This window comes from Neopelma chrysocephalum, unplaced genomic scaffold (assembly GCF_003984885.1).
Source record: "Neopelma chrysocephalum unplaced genomic scaffold, ASM398488v2 Primary Assembly neopelma1_45, whole genome shotgun sequence".
In the NCBI taxonomy this organism is placed as follows: Eukaryota; Metazoa; Chordata; class Aves; order Passeriformes; family Pipridae; genus Neopelma; species Neopelma chrysocephalum.
This window is the reverse complement of record NW_020897704.1, coordinates 20,385,897-20,398,941: the sequence shown is the minus strand read 5'-3', so window position 1 is coordinate 20,398,941 and position 13,045 is coordinate 20,385,897. Positions and strand designations below refer to the sequence as shown.

Here is a 13,045-nt window from a genome sequence, read left to right as displayed (position 1 = left end):
GGTTGGAGCATTTCTCCGGTCTAATGTGGTTTTTTTGACAGCAACATCTCCATGGAGCTCAAATGTTTTCTTCCTGAAAGACTTCAGTGTATTTAACTGTAAGCAGCCCTTACAAAAATAAACCCTGTGCATTGACTTAAACAATCAAAGACCAAACCTCCAAAAGCAGAAGGGAGTTAAAGGGTAAAATACACTGCAAATACAGAGGAACTTCACTTAGCCAAATACAGAGAGACTCTTCCTACTGAGGTTGATAAAAAGTCGTAGTCATGTAAGGCTTGTGAGGACAAGAACGTGTTCTTCAGCTGCGTGGCCAGGCCTTTTTTCAGAACAAAAATAATTTTGGCAAATGGCTTAAGAAAGGGAGCAAGTGTTTGTATGAGTATGAAACAAGCACATTTCTGCAGTAGCTGATGGCATCAGAAGTGACTGAGCATCCAATTAACCAAGCTGCCGGGCTAGTGAATTCCAGACAATTGGAAGAACGAGGATCCACTGGAAACAAACACAAAACTGCCAGCAGACTTGGCATAAAGCCCCTCCTGCCTACACTTCCAAGGCTTGGAAAGACTGAAAAACGTGTCTCAGATGCACCCAATCATGATGGATATCTTTTACAGCTGTGATGATGTGTGATGAGCTCTGTGTCCACGATCATCCTGCTCAGCTCACATGGAGCACATCGACAAGAGATTAGAACTTCCAGGGTGGGATTTGTCTCACTGATTTCAGGCAGCTCAGTGTGATGCATCTAGATTAGAACAGCCCTGCTCAGATCTAATGTCCCACTCTCAGGTCACTGGTGGCTTTTACTCAATTGCTGATAATTAGAACTGGTTCCTGCTGTTCTTAGGACATTCCCTGATGCATGGCTTTCCACCCTCATTATCCTGAAGCTGGAGAGGATGGGGAGTTTTGATTGGAAGTAGGCTTGTAGAAATGTTTTCACATACAGTGAGGTGATGTTTCATTCAGTCTTCCACACCCCTAATTGCCTGTGGCATAGCAAGAGATACAGGGGATTTAATAACAGAAGAAATAGAAAGAATCTTAAAGTACAGCACATTCTTTAGTTTCAGACCTTCTGCATCCACTCTCGTGTGCTGCAGTCCATCATAAGCTGTGGGTTCAGACATGGATGACAGCTCAGCAGCAAAAGAAGATCAAGACCTTTGCCTTTCACTTGAGATACAAGGGGTTCTGCAGTGACATGTCTGACACTGTGAATGCCCTTAAACTGCAGAAAGTCTTTTGAATGTGGTAGAGAACATGAACTTGCCCCTGTCATGACAACAGCACGAGAATGGTTCTGTTGGGTGAGAACAAAAGCAGTTCTAACCCTGTAGCCTGTCACTGGCAGAGACCAACAGTATGTGCTTAGAGTATAAAATCAGCTCAACCTGCACTGATTCTACTCAGAAATATTCTCTCTGTTTTCAGTAATCTGTGGCCGAAGACTCCTGAGTCAAGAGTGATATCTTTGTGCTTTTTAAACCTTTGTGGATTTTTTTCTATTATTTTACACAGCTGCTTTTTCAATCCATGTAAAATTTTAGCATCTGCAACATCTTGTAGCAAGGAGTTCCACAGCTTAAGAATGTTTTATGTGAAAACCCACAGCATTTAGGGTTTTTTTGCTAAATCTACTCTTTGCTGGCTTCAGCTGATCTCTGTCATAGAATCACAGAATGGTTAGAGTTGGAAGGGACCTCAAAGACCATTTTGTTCCAACCCCCCTGCCATGGGCAGGGGCACCTTCTTCTAGAGCAGGCTGCTCAAAGCCCCATCCAGCCTGGCCTTGAACTCTTCCAGGGATGGGGCATGTCTCTATCCCACTGAACAACTCCAGTTCTGACACCCTCACAGACTGAGGAATGGCAAAAACAAATGAAACGAACACCCTTCCCTTTTCCTGGTGGACAGGAGTTGCTGTTAGAGGGATCAAACGCTGAATAAGGGCATCACATAAAACTGAGGATGAGAGAACTGGTTCATCTTCCCATCCCTGGAAGGGATCTGCTATTCCTTGTATATAGAGAATATAAACGGTGGGGGCAGAGGCAGCTTCCAAACAGGTTGCTCAGTCAGGCTTGGCGGGCAGCCCAAGTTCCACTCTGTGATTCCTGTGCATTCCCTGGAGCTCTTGCACAATCCATCAGTGCCTGATGCTCTGACTTACAGCTGTGCAAATGCCTGTTTGTTTTCTGCCCTTTTTATCAAGGCCTTCAGAAGATGAGAGGCAGCACAAAGGAAAAAAAAGGCAAAACAAACCATTTGTTTAATATTATTATTACTGTGATTTATCATCCCTATTAAAAACAAAGTGAGGGAATGCCAAGGCAGCAGATTCACTGCTATGAGGCAGGTTGGCTGGATGCTTTATGGAGGTGTCCTGGTTATTATGATGAACTGGGAGCTGAAATTTTTTTGCCAAACAAATTGTTTTATGCTTGTTTACATCAAGTGTCTGGAAAGACAGAAAAGAGCTGAAGATAAATGAAACCCATTCCATAATTTTGCCTTTATCAGTTGCTTTAATCAAAACAAACTGACCCTGTCTCAGATTAGAAGTAATAAACTGGTAATAAGTCTGAGAGGTGTTCTCCTCTAGGCTGCTGATTCTAATCTGTCAAAGATCAAAGGGACTAGAAGCTATTAAGGTGGTGGTTGTTCAGTGTGAAATGAGTTTCACCAGTTCTCAACTGGGAGGTCCCCAGAAAAGCCAGAAAAATAAGTGGCTGTGAACAGCAATTCCACTGACTGCCTAACTACATCTAATTCTTAGATTCCCATGCTGAAAGAAGGATATTGGCTTCCTTGTTTTCTTCCTTTCCTCAATAGATTTTGACGAACAACAGAGATCTCCAAATTTCAAACCAAACTCTGCCTTTCTCTTCAAATTCAGTGAGATTTCATCAGGCTTTTGTTCACTGTGTGGTTAAGTCTCGTAACATTAGATGCTCTTTCTCCACATCTGGGGGTGAGAAGATGGATTGGGAAGCATTAGAAGAACCTGTACCTGTTGCATTGATCAAAATGAAAATACTTTTTTTGCTTCTTAGAATCTCATTCTATGGATTCTACCATCACCCACTGACATCCTGGGCACAGGGATGCACACACAGACACATACAGGGAAAGTGTAATTCCCATGAGGTAAAATAAAGACAGGGTGTGATACGTACCAGCCTCTGCAGGAATTTGGCCTGTCTGGGGACACGGCGAGCGACCTGCAAAGAGTTAAGGGAGTTAGTGGAGCCTTCTCAGCTTACAGCAGACATGGCACTTGTTTGAACCCAGACACGGGTGTGTGCGACTGATCACCCATGGCCAGGTTCAAATGCTCCTCTGGTTAAAATTAAAACCTGAGTCTCTTCCACATTAACAGGCCCATTGATCAAAGCTCAAGCAGTGGAATGCAGCTCTCTCAGGCAAGGAGGCATGGGGTGTTTTGAAAATGGTACTTGGCAAGAGACCCCCTATATGTGATGACAGGAACCTCACCCTTTAGCCCTGGCCCTGGATGCTGTGTCTTAGCTCTGGAAGTGTATTCCCTTATGGCTTCCTATGGAGTCACACAAAGCCTCTGTGTCTTTGCCCCATTGCATGGTATATGGCACACTTCCATCCCTGGAAGTATTGAAGGCCAGGCTGGATGGGGCTCTGAGCAACCTGCTCCAGTGGAAGGTGTCCCTGCCCATGGCAAGGGTTTGGAACTAGATGATCTTTAAGGTCCCTTCCAACCCAAATCATTCTATGATTCTATGATTAGTTCAAATTAATGTTAAAGCTTCAGCTGTATTAATATTACCTCAAGAGCAGATCTGTTGCCTTAATACTCTCCACAGGTGCTGTGGATTTATTATGCAGTGACAGAAAAGCACTATTTATGTGCAAAAAGGGAATAAAGATATTTAAACTGAGACACAGACCTTATTATGAATGAAGTACTTCACTTATGACAGTACAATCATACTCACTGCGTCACCCTTCACAACTCCTCTGACTTCCCTGCACATGGTGTCTCAGCTCAGCAACATCTCCAAATCAAATCTCTCCCCAAAGCAGAGAGTACAAGTCTCTTGTCAACGAGGGAAGCCAAGTGCCTTCTTAAAATGTCAGTGGAACTCCAGAGAGCAGAGGAATGCAATGATATCTTTTTACCTGATTTGCCCTTTCTGTTGATTTACACTGAAATAACATCAGCCCTTGCCAAAGAGATGATTTTATGTCTGTTTATATCATGCCTTGAAAAGCTCAGGAAAGCCCAATGGGGAAATTAAAGTCTCATCCACTAGAATCCTTATTATTTCCTGCTGCATTATTTAAGCCAACATCTTGTAAAATTAGAACCGAGGGAAAACAGCTCCCTCGGGAAATTGTCAATGGAGAGGAGAGGAGAATTATCTGCACTTTAAATTTTGGAAGAAACTTTCTGTCTGGGTCTGTTATATCAGGGAAGTAAAGCCCTCAGGAGCCTGCTGTGACAGGATGCAGACTCTCCATCACTGTAGGTTCTTCAGAACAAGCCAGATAAATATCTGTGAAGTTGGTCCTGCTTGGAGCAGGGGCAGGGATGAAGAGTCAATAGTCCTCAGTACTCTTTTACTAAAGATTTACCTTTTGAAACAAATCCACCTTGTTCTGCATGGCATGGTCACAGTAATATTTAATGACTAATTGGTGAAACTGGAACCTTGGTTACTGGTTTTATCTTTGCCCACCACACACCCATTTTGTTTGCTTGCTTATTTGCACAAGAGGGCTTTGTATGACTTGGCCCCTTCAAGAGGTACCTTCTAAAGTCTTGGGGATAACAAATGGTCATCAGTGAGGAGCTAAGGAGCTCCAGATAGCAGTTTGGATATCCTGTTTGGATAGGGCTTCGTGACCACTGCCAAAGCACTGCTGCAGGGTTTATGATCAGTCCACTGGACTGTGCTAATCAGGCAGCTTCACTATCATCTAACTGGAACAATTTCCAAATTACCATCAACCTTTAACTTTATAGCCTTCTAAAACATTCATTAAAGACAAGTAATTGCTAGTAGTGACCCCATAACTTGTTGCCATCTGCTAGCCCTAGCATAGTATATGTAATTCAAGCTGTGCAGTGGATTTGTTTATAGTGTAGTATCTTGACCTAGGGGAGTACCTGCCTGTTCTTAACCTGGCTCAGGTGTTCAGGGAAGACAGACAGATGCCTTCTTCTAGACCTGGCTGTTCCAGGGGACTAGATCACCACTGGTTCTGGTGGGAGTTACTGCTGCCCTTGCTCTGCCAGCAACATAGCTCCTGTGAAAACAAGGAGCCTCAAGCAACATCAGCCACGTTATTTCAACACTGTGAGCCACTTACTTGAGCTTTGCAACTGATTTTCCCCCTAAAGCAGGTATGTGAGTGTTCCTAGGTCCCACTCCACTGGCAGCACACTGGTGGAGATATTCTCTCCCACTTGGATGAGTGGGTCTGTAAGACAGTGTTGGTTTGTGGCTGAATTCCCCAAAAAGGAATATGTGTTCATAGTAATCAGGATTTACAACAAAGTTGCTGAGGTCCTCATAGTGGAGAGAGGTGGACATTTCTGGGGAGAGATTCTTCCCATTCCAGGTGGGACAAGCAACTGAATGACCAACTCTGAGACAGGTACAGGTATATATACAGAAGGTCTCACTCTTCCCACTTTTCCCTGCTGCACGGCAGAAGATGCCAAACACAGGGAAATACTGACACTTTAAACACACTGGAGTATCCCACCTGATCTCCAGCAAGGCACAGGTATTCCAGAGGTCCTTCATTGTATCTATCAGACCCACATGGGTGTCTCAGATACTACAGAGCCTCTCTCAGATCTGATCAAATTTGGACAACAGATTGATGCCTTAAGTGACCCAAAGTCACGAGTGGTATCTGTTACAGACCTGAAGGATGTGAGCACAGACCTGAAGCTCAGCCTTTTATAGAATCATAGAATGGTTTGTATTGGAAGGGACCTTAAATGTCATCTAGTTCCAAGCCACCTGCTATGGGCAGGGACACCTTCCACTAGAAATGGACCACAGCCTCTCAAACCACCACCCAAACTCTCCTGCTAACTTGCAAAAAGTTCATTACCCTTTCAGCACCATTTTCTCAGAAAATCTAAGCCACAGAATAACACAACGTAACAGCCCTCACTTGCAGAATAATGGATTTGTTTTCATTGTCAATAAGCATTTTAGAAGCTGAAATTTGTACGATCTGTTTCATCCAGCGCGAGTTAAAAATCCAGTACAGTAAAACCATAGGCAGAAAAACTTTCCTTCGAGCCTGAAATACTCCGAATTACTCAGACTGGCGTGTGGCCAGGACACTGCGTTAACTCCCTTTCCCTGCGAAATGCCTCGTTAGCACAGTCGTGGGGATATCGGAGTGAGCCCATCCCCTGGCTGTGGCACCCACCGCGGGAGGGTGATCCCCTGGCTTAGCACCTCCAGCACCTCCGACAACTTCCATGCTCGTTAAGAGCAGCCTCCCACGGAGCTGAGCCGCAGAGACAGGTGGAATAAATGTGTTTTTATCAGATTGTCCTGCATGTCGATGCTGACGGTTAAGAAGGGACAAGCCAAGCCCCGGCCACCTGCTGCTCCCGAACAACCACCGCCTTAAAACCTACCTGCTCCACGATGCTGGAGTCTGCCAGCAGCTGCTCCTCCAGGTATCTGGCCATCAGCTCCGAGTCGGGCTGCCCCGCCGAGGTGGGGAAGCCCCAGCAGAGCCACAGCCAAAGGATCATGTTGGAGGGGAGCGCCGGGGGGCTCCTGCCCCGCAGGTGAGAGGAGAAGCCCCGCTGCTGCCGCTGCTGCGCTGCCGGACCGGCTGCGGGGAGGCTGACAGGACACACAACGACCCACCCTCTTCTCCTCCTTCCCGGCTCGGGACCGGCCCCTTTTCCACTTAGGGCGCTGCAGGGAATCCTTTCAGGGTTTCTATCCCTCAGCCAGGGGTCCCGTGGCCAGGAGGCACCGCCGTGCCCTTCTCGATGCCGCTCTCACCCCTCTTGCCCCATGCAGCAGAAAGGGGAGATGCTGGGGCTCCCTGAGGTGCTGCCACTTGTCATTTTGGCACCAGCAGCACCCCGTGGTGACCCTCAGCAAGGGAAAGGTTGAGGGGACATTTCCTACACCTGGCTGGGTGCTGAGGAAGGGACAAGGTGGTGCCCAGTGCCTCCAATCCACCCCCTTAAGGAGCACAACCCCAGGATGTGCTTCAAGGCTGAGGCTTTCCCAAGGGGTGGCAAAACCCTCTATGAAGGAAAAGCTTCTCCTACTCCACATCTGGAGAGCCCTGGTTGGTTTGGGAAAGCTGCCCCAAGGGCAGGGCAGAGCCCTCTCCACACCCTCACCTTGGCACTCTACTGGGTATCCAAGTGCCTCCCCTTGGGAAAGATGGCCAAGAGCCCTATGTTCACCCCTCTTTCTTTCCTACACAAACTCCATTTCTCAGCTGAGCAAAGCTGGGGTGCTTTTTCAGGTCCTGCTCTTCTTCTCTCCATTTCCCAGAGCCTTCTTCTCGCAGACCAACCCTGGGGAGAAGGTGGAACCTGCAGGGGAGGTTGGGTTCCACCTGGCAGCTGCCAGGGACATTCCTGCCAGCTGGCACTGACTGGGCACTGTGTCATCCCCAGGCATTTAGAAACTTGTATCTGCAGCCTCCACCTCACCCCAAATTTGCTACTTTGTTTATCTATGCCAGCAGTAACTTCTCAAATCCAGCAGAACTAAATTTCCTCTCTTTTGGTTCGATTGCCTTTTTTTTTTTTTTTAATTTTATTTTTGGCAGGTGCAAGGTGCTGCACGCACAAACCTGGCATGACTTAACCACTGTATTTTCTTTTTCCTTTCCAACTCTGACTCGTCAGGGACTGAAGCCATTGTGGTTCATCTCCCAACCATGGCAGTGACAGTGAGAGTGGACTGTCCTCTCTCTGGCCTTGCTGTCCTCCAAATCTAGCATATGTTTTGGAGGAGCAGGAATGTGCTTGCCCCCCTTTCAGGAGGGATGAGGGAAGCTGAAGATGGAGCAAAGGGAATGGCAGTGTGGTCAACACCTTGGGAACTCCCTGTTAGCAAATTGATGGCTCAGACTTGGGCTGAGCCTAAGTGACACCATGTTCACACACAAGCCCCTTCTGGCATTGCCAGTAGGAGGGAAGCAGTCAAGGGCCTGGCCAGTCCCTTTCCCACCGGGACCAGTTCACCACTTGCAGGTACAAAGGCCTCTGGAGTAGCCACATCCCCAGTGGGAGGTGCAAAGCTGGTCTGCACTGCAGAAATGATAAAGGACCGATGTGGCTGGAGAAGAGGAGATGGTGGGAGAAAGCCAGAGAGAGGCTGTGGCAGGATACTTCAGGCCTCCAGAGACACCTCAAATGTTGCTCTATTGTTCTGATCCCTGCAGGAGACAACTGAGACACTATCTTCATCTCCTCACCATTGCAAAGAGAGATGGAAGAGGTCTCAACCATCCTCTGGGGAATCAATGAAGACTCAAAGCAACGGTTCGGGCTGAGGCCTTGTTTAAGGACATGCAAAAAATGGTTTGAAGTATTTTTCATCTGGTTCCAGTTTGTTTCAGCTCCTGCATGTCTTGTCTGGCTCAGAGAGAGAAGAGCACTGAAACAGCATGGCAAGTAGGGCTGCAGCCTCCTGTGCCCTCACTGGTGACATTAGGTTGGGCTGCTCCTTGGCCTGCCCTGTCCATGTTTCACTACCCCAGGGACACAGATGAATAAGTCTTGCAGTGTGTGCTTAGAAATGCTGGAAACAGGCATTTAAACCATGATTTTCCTACTGTTCTGGAAAACCTAGAGGAAACCAAGGCACCCCTGTAAAAGCAAGTCAAAACTAGCCCTAGAAGTAACAGTAGTTTCTGGCCAGTTTGAAATAACCATTGCACAGTCAGGAGGCATTTGGAATAACATCCAAATTTCACCAGCTGTTCCTCTTTGCCTCCTGACCAGCATTCAGCCACTCTGCTTCCATCCCTGCACAGGTGAGGAGCTAAGGGCCAGAGTGAACCAAAACAGTGAGACCACGTGAAGATGCTGTGATAGAGCTGATCCTGAGCACACCTGGGGAAAGGAGGAAGTTCAAGCCAGAACAGGATCCTCGAGCAGGTACGGGATAACCAAGGGGCATGAGAGAGTGAGCTGGGAAAGGCACTGCCCTTCCTGAAGGGATTAGGAGCAGCCAATACTGCTTATGTTCCCCTCAGCAAGGGCACGTGAGGACACAGCACGTAGCTAAGTAAGACTGAGGTGTGTTTGAATGTGAGTTTTGGTGAGTGAACATTCAGCCTGGGGTCTTGATTGTTCACATTATCCCCTCTTCTGCCTCCTTGGAATACAGCCTCCTGATTTCGGGGGCAAACATGGCAGGCACTGTGCTGGGGATGCCCCTGGAGTCCAGGACAAGCAGTTACTCAGGTGTGTTCACATCAGACGTGTTTGAGGCTGACTTTTGCCGACTTAGCAGGATGAGCAGCTGTTCTTTGGATGGGGGGCCTCAGCAAATTAAATTGCCTAGCAGGCCTGGGGCCAGCATGAGCAGAGACACCAGGGAGAGGCATGATCCAACAGCTGGGCTTCCACACACATTTCCCCTGGAACAGATCATGTTAAATCAAGGAATCTCTCTGTTGACACACGAACACAGGTGATGCTGACCTCATGCAGGGGCAGCTATGTTAAATGCCCAACTAGAAATATCTGAACCATGAACTAAATCTACCCAAAGCACTAACAAACTGTACAATTTAGTGGCATTCAAAGCCAGCAACTGGATCAAGAAATTGGCAAGAATCCCAAAGGGTTACACAGGTGCAGTCTTAGATAAATGTCCACAGGTAAAATTAATTACCATGGAGTTCAGGGAATTGTGTTCCATATTTTTCTTCAGGTCTGAATCTAAGCAATCTCCACTGAAACATCTGGATGGGACCTGATGGTCCCCAGTTCTGACACTACTGAGCGGTGCCTGTTTTCCTGAAAGAATCATAGAATGGTTTGGGTTGGAAGAGTAAAGATTATCTCGTTCCAACCTCCCTGCCATAAGCAGGGATGCCACCCAGTAGATGAGGGTGCTCAGGACCCCATCCAACCTGGACTTGCACGCTTTCAGGGATGGGGCATCCACAGCTTTTCTGGGCAACCTGTGCCAGTGCCTCACCATCCTCTGCATAAAGAATTTCTTCCCAATTTCTAATCTAAATCTCTCCTCTTTTAGTTTAAAACCATTCCCCCTTGTCCCATCACTTTCTGCCCATGTAAAAAGTCGGTCTGCCTCTTTTTTATAAGCTCCCTCTAAATACTGAAAGGCTGCAATAAGGTCTCCTCAGAGCCTTTTCTTCTCCAGGCTGAACATTCCCAGCTCTCCCAGACTCTGTCCATAGCAGAGGGGCTCCAGCCCTTGCAGCATCTTTGTGGCCTCCTCTGGACTTGCTCCAACAGGTCCACATTTTCCTTGTGCTGAGAACTTTAAACTTGGATGCAGTACTCCAGGTAGGGTCCCACAAGGGCAGAGAAGAGTATAAAGGTATTTTCTGGAGTCCCAGTGGCTGCTGATCTCCTGTTGCCATTAATTGTGTGCACCTTGGCCCAGCAGAACATTTCAGAACTTCCAAATCTGGTATTATTCTGGTGAAAAATTCCCAAAGTCTCTGATAGAGGTGCCTTGATGATGGAGATGTCTGACTCTGTCTGGGGGACTGGTGTGAAACCCACCTCAAAGAGGTCACCAGAGCAGACAAGCAGGTTACTGAGTACCTGGTACATCTCTGATGAAGGGCAGTACAAAGAGAAGGAAGTTGAAACACCAAAAAACCCTTTTCTGTGTGTCCATATTTCATTTCCCACACTGAATGGTGTGTGGTGGGATGAATGTCAGGGCAGTAGCACCCTGGATAAGTGTGTTGCCTTGCAGGTACTGCCTGTTCTTACCTGGATCACCGGAAATTTCCAGATATGAAATTTAAGATGGGAAAGGGGAGCTGGCTATCTCATAAGACACAGAAATGGTGACATTTCTCCTCGGGCACGAGGTAAGTTAACACCATTTAATTATTATGAAGGACAGAAATGCCCAACAGTAACTCCAGGTGGTTCAGGGAGGACAGTGCAAAAAACTCCCAGAGGAATCCTAGTCATGAGCAGACAATTCATGAAACAACCCAACGGACACATAGCACAAAACATCCTACTGAGCTCCTGTTCCCCTCATGAAATTCTGAGGAGGTTCTCAGAAACTGATGGTAAAGGCTCTGAGCATTCTCAGTTCTTATATTTTCTGTACCTTCTCGAGAAATTTCAGCTTTTTGGAGTCTTTTGAACAGTATATTTGAGCAATTCGTGCCATCTAGTGGTCACACTGATTTCCCAATCTTGATATTTTTACAGAAAAAAAAATAAAGCCACGTGGAGTGGTTGTGAGAGGACTGAAATAAAGGATTACAAAATCAATTTTTAAAACAAACTTTGTTCTAAAGGGACTTCTTCATCTCTTCAGAGCATCAGTGCTTTCCTTCCCCATCCAGGGGCCCAGATAACTCCAGAACAGCTTCAAGTTTCTGATGAGAAAGGGCTGGTCACTCTAAACCAAGGACACATGTGTGAACAGAACTCAGCTTACACACAAAATTCAAGCCATACTAGATGCCATCAACACAGCAAAGACTGGGTGCTCCCTCCTGCTGCTCCTGCAACCCTGGAGGAGCCCTGTCATAGCCAAAGCTCCCATGGCATTCATGGAGGGTTTTCCTGAGCTAGTTTTGAGGCGTTAACTCAAATACTGCTGGATTGTATCACAAAGAGTGTGGCCAGCAGGACCAGGGATTGTCTCCCTGTACTTGGCAGTGGTGAAGCCACAGCTTGAATATTCTGTTAAGTTTTGGGTCCCTCATGACAAGAAAGTCATTGAGGTGCTGGAGCAAGTCCAGAGAAGGGAACAGAGCTGGGGAAGGGTCTGGAGCACGAGTTTGATGAGGAGAAGCTGAGGGGGCTGGGGGGGCTCAACCTGGAGAAAAGGAGGCTCAGAGAGGACCTCACTCTCTACAACTCCCTGACAGGGAGTGGAGCCAGGTGGAGGTCTATCTCTTCTCCCAAGTAAAAAGTGACAGGATGAGAGGAAATGGCTCCAGGTTGCACCAGAGGAGGTTTAGGCTGAATAATATGGAAATTTTTTTCACCAAAAGAGGTGTCAAGCACTGTAACAGGCTGCCCAGGAAAGCAGTGGAGTCAACCTCCCTGAAGGTAACTAAAAAACATGTAGATGTGGCAGCTGGGGACATAGTTTAGTGGTGGCCCTGGCAGTGCTGGGTTGATGGTTGGACTCAATGACCTCAGAGGTCTTTTACAACCTAATTGATTCTATGATTCTAAAATGAGTGTCCTTCAAAGGCTGTGTGCTAGTCTGAATACAACCTACAGGCTCCTAAGTTTCCTGGCAAAACTGGAGCTATGTCATCTCCAAGTTCAAGCTCCAGGATTGCCCAAATAAATTGTGGGAGAGGGCAAATAAGGACTAATTATTCAATACCTCTTCCAGCATAACATCTGTGAAACAGTATATGGAGCTATCATAAATATAAAATAATAAAATTTTGTCTGCTGTTTTGTCCCCAGGTTCACATAGTAATTCAGTCTTTTCCTTTGAAGTGGCTCAGATGTCTGCAAATATCCTTTTCCCCTGGAAGAATGGAAGAGATAGCCACGTCCTCTTGCCAGAAGCCTGCTTCCTCCCTTCTTTGCCCCCTTTGCTTTGCTGTCTTATTTTGTCCCATCTCTTGAAGCACCCAAAGAACCAGAGAGGCCAAAAACCAGTTTCAAAAGCGTCCAGGGGCTTTGGCACGCCCAGGGTACAACACGCATCTGAAAATATCATCAGATGTTTTCACATGCTAATTTTGAAAAACTAGAACTGTTCCATCAGCAGCCACGATGCTTTCCCAGCAGAATGGAAAAAAAGGGTGTTTGTGTGGGTCGGGATCCAACCCAAAGGTCCCTGCCAAC

The 13,045-nt window shown here is 46.8% G+C and overlaps 1 protein-coding gene across 1 annotated transcript in view; it reads right to left on the bottom strand.

The window, feature by feature from the left end:
- Positions 1 to 6,850, bottom strand: part of ITIH5 (inter-alpha-trypsin inhibitor heavy chain family member 5) — a 44,935-nt gene extending 38,085 nt beyond the window's left edge. The window contains exons 1-2 of the mRNA XM_027679581.1: positions 6,656 to 6,850; positions 3,186 to 3,230 (exon numbers count right to left, since the gene is read on the bottom strand). Coding sequence (XP_027535382.1) covers positions 3,186 to 3,230; positions 6,656 to 6,775 — 165 coding nt within the window. The 5' untranslated portion in view covers positions 6,776 to 6,850. The remainder of the gene's footprint in view (positions 1 to 3,185; positions 3,231 to 6,655) is intronic.
- Between the last annotated feature and the right edge of the window lie 6,195 nt (positions 6,851 to 13,045).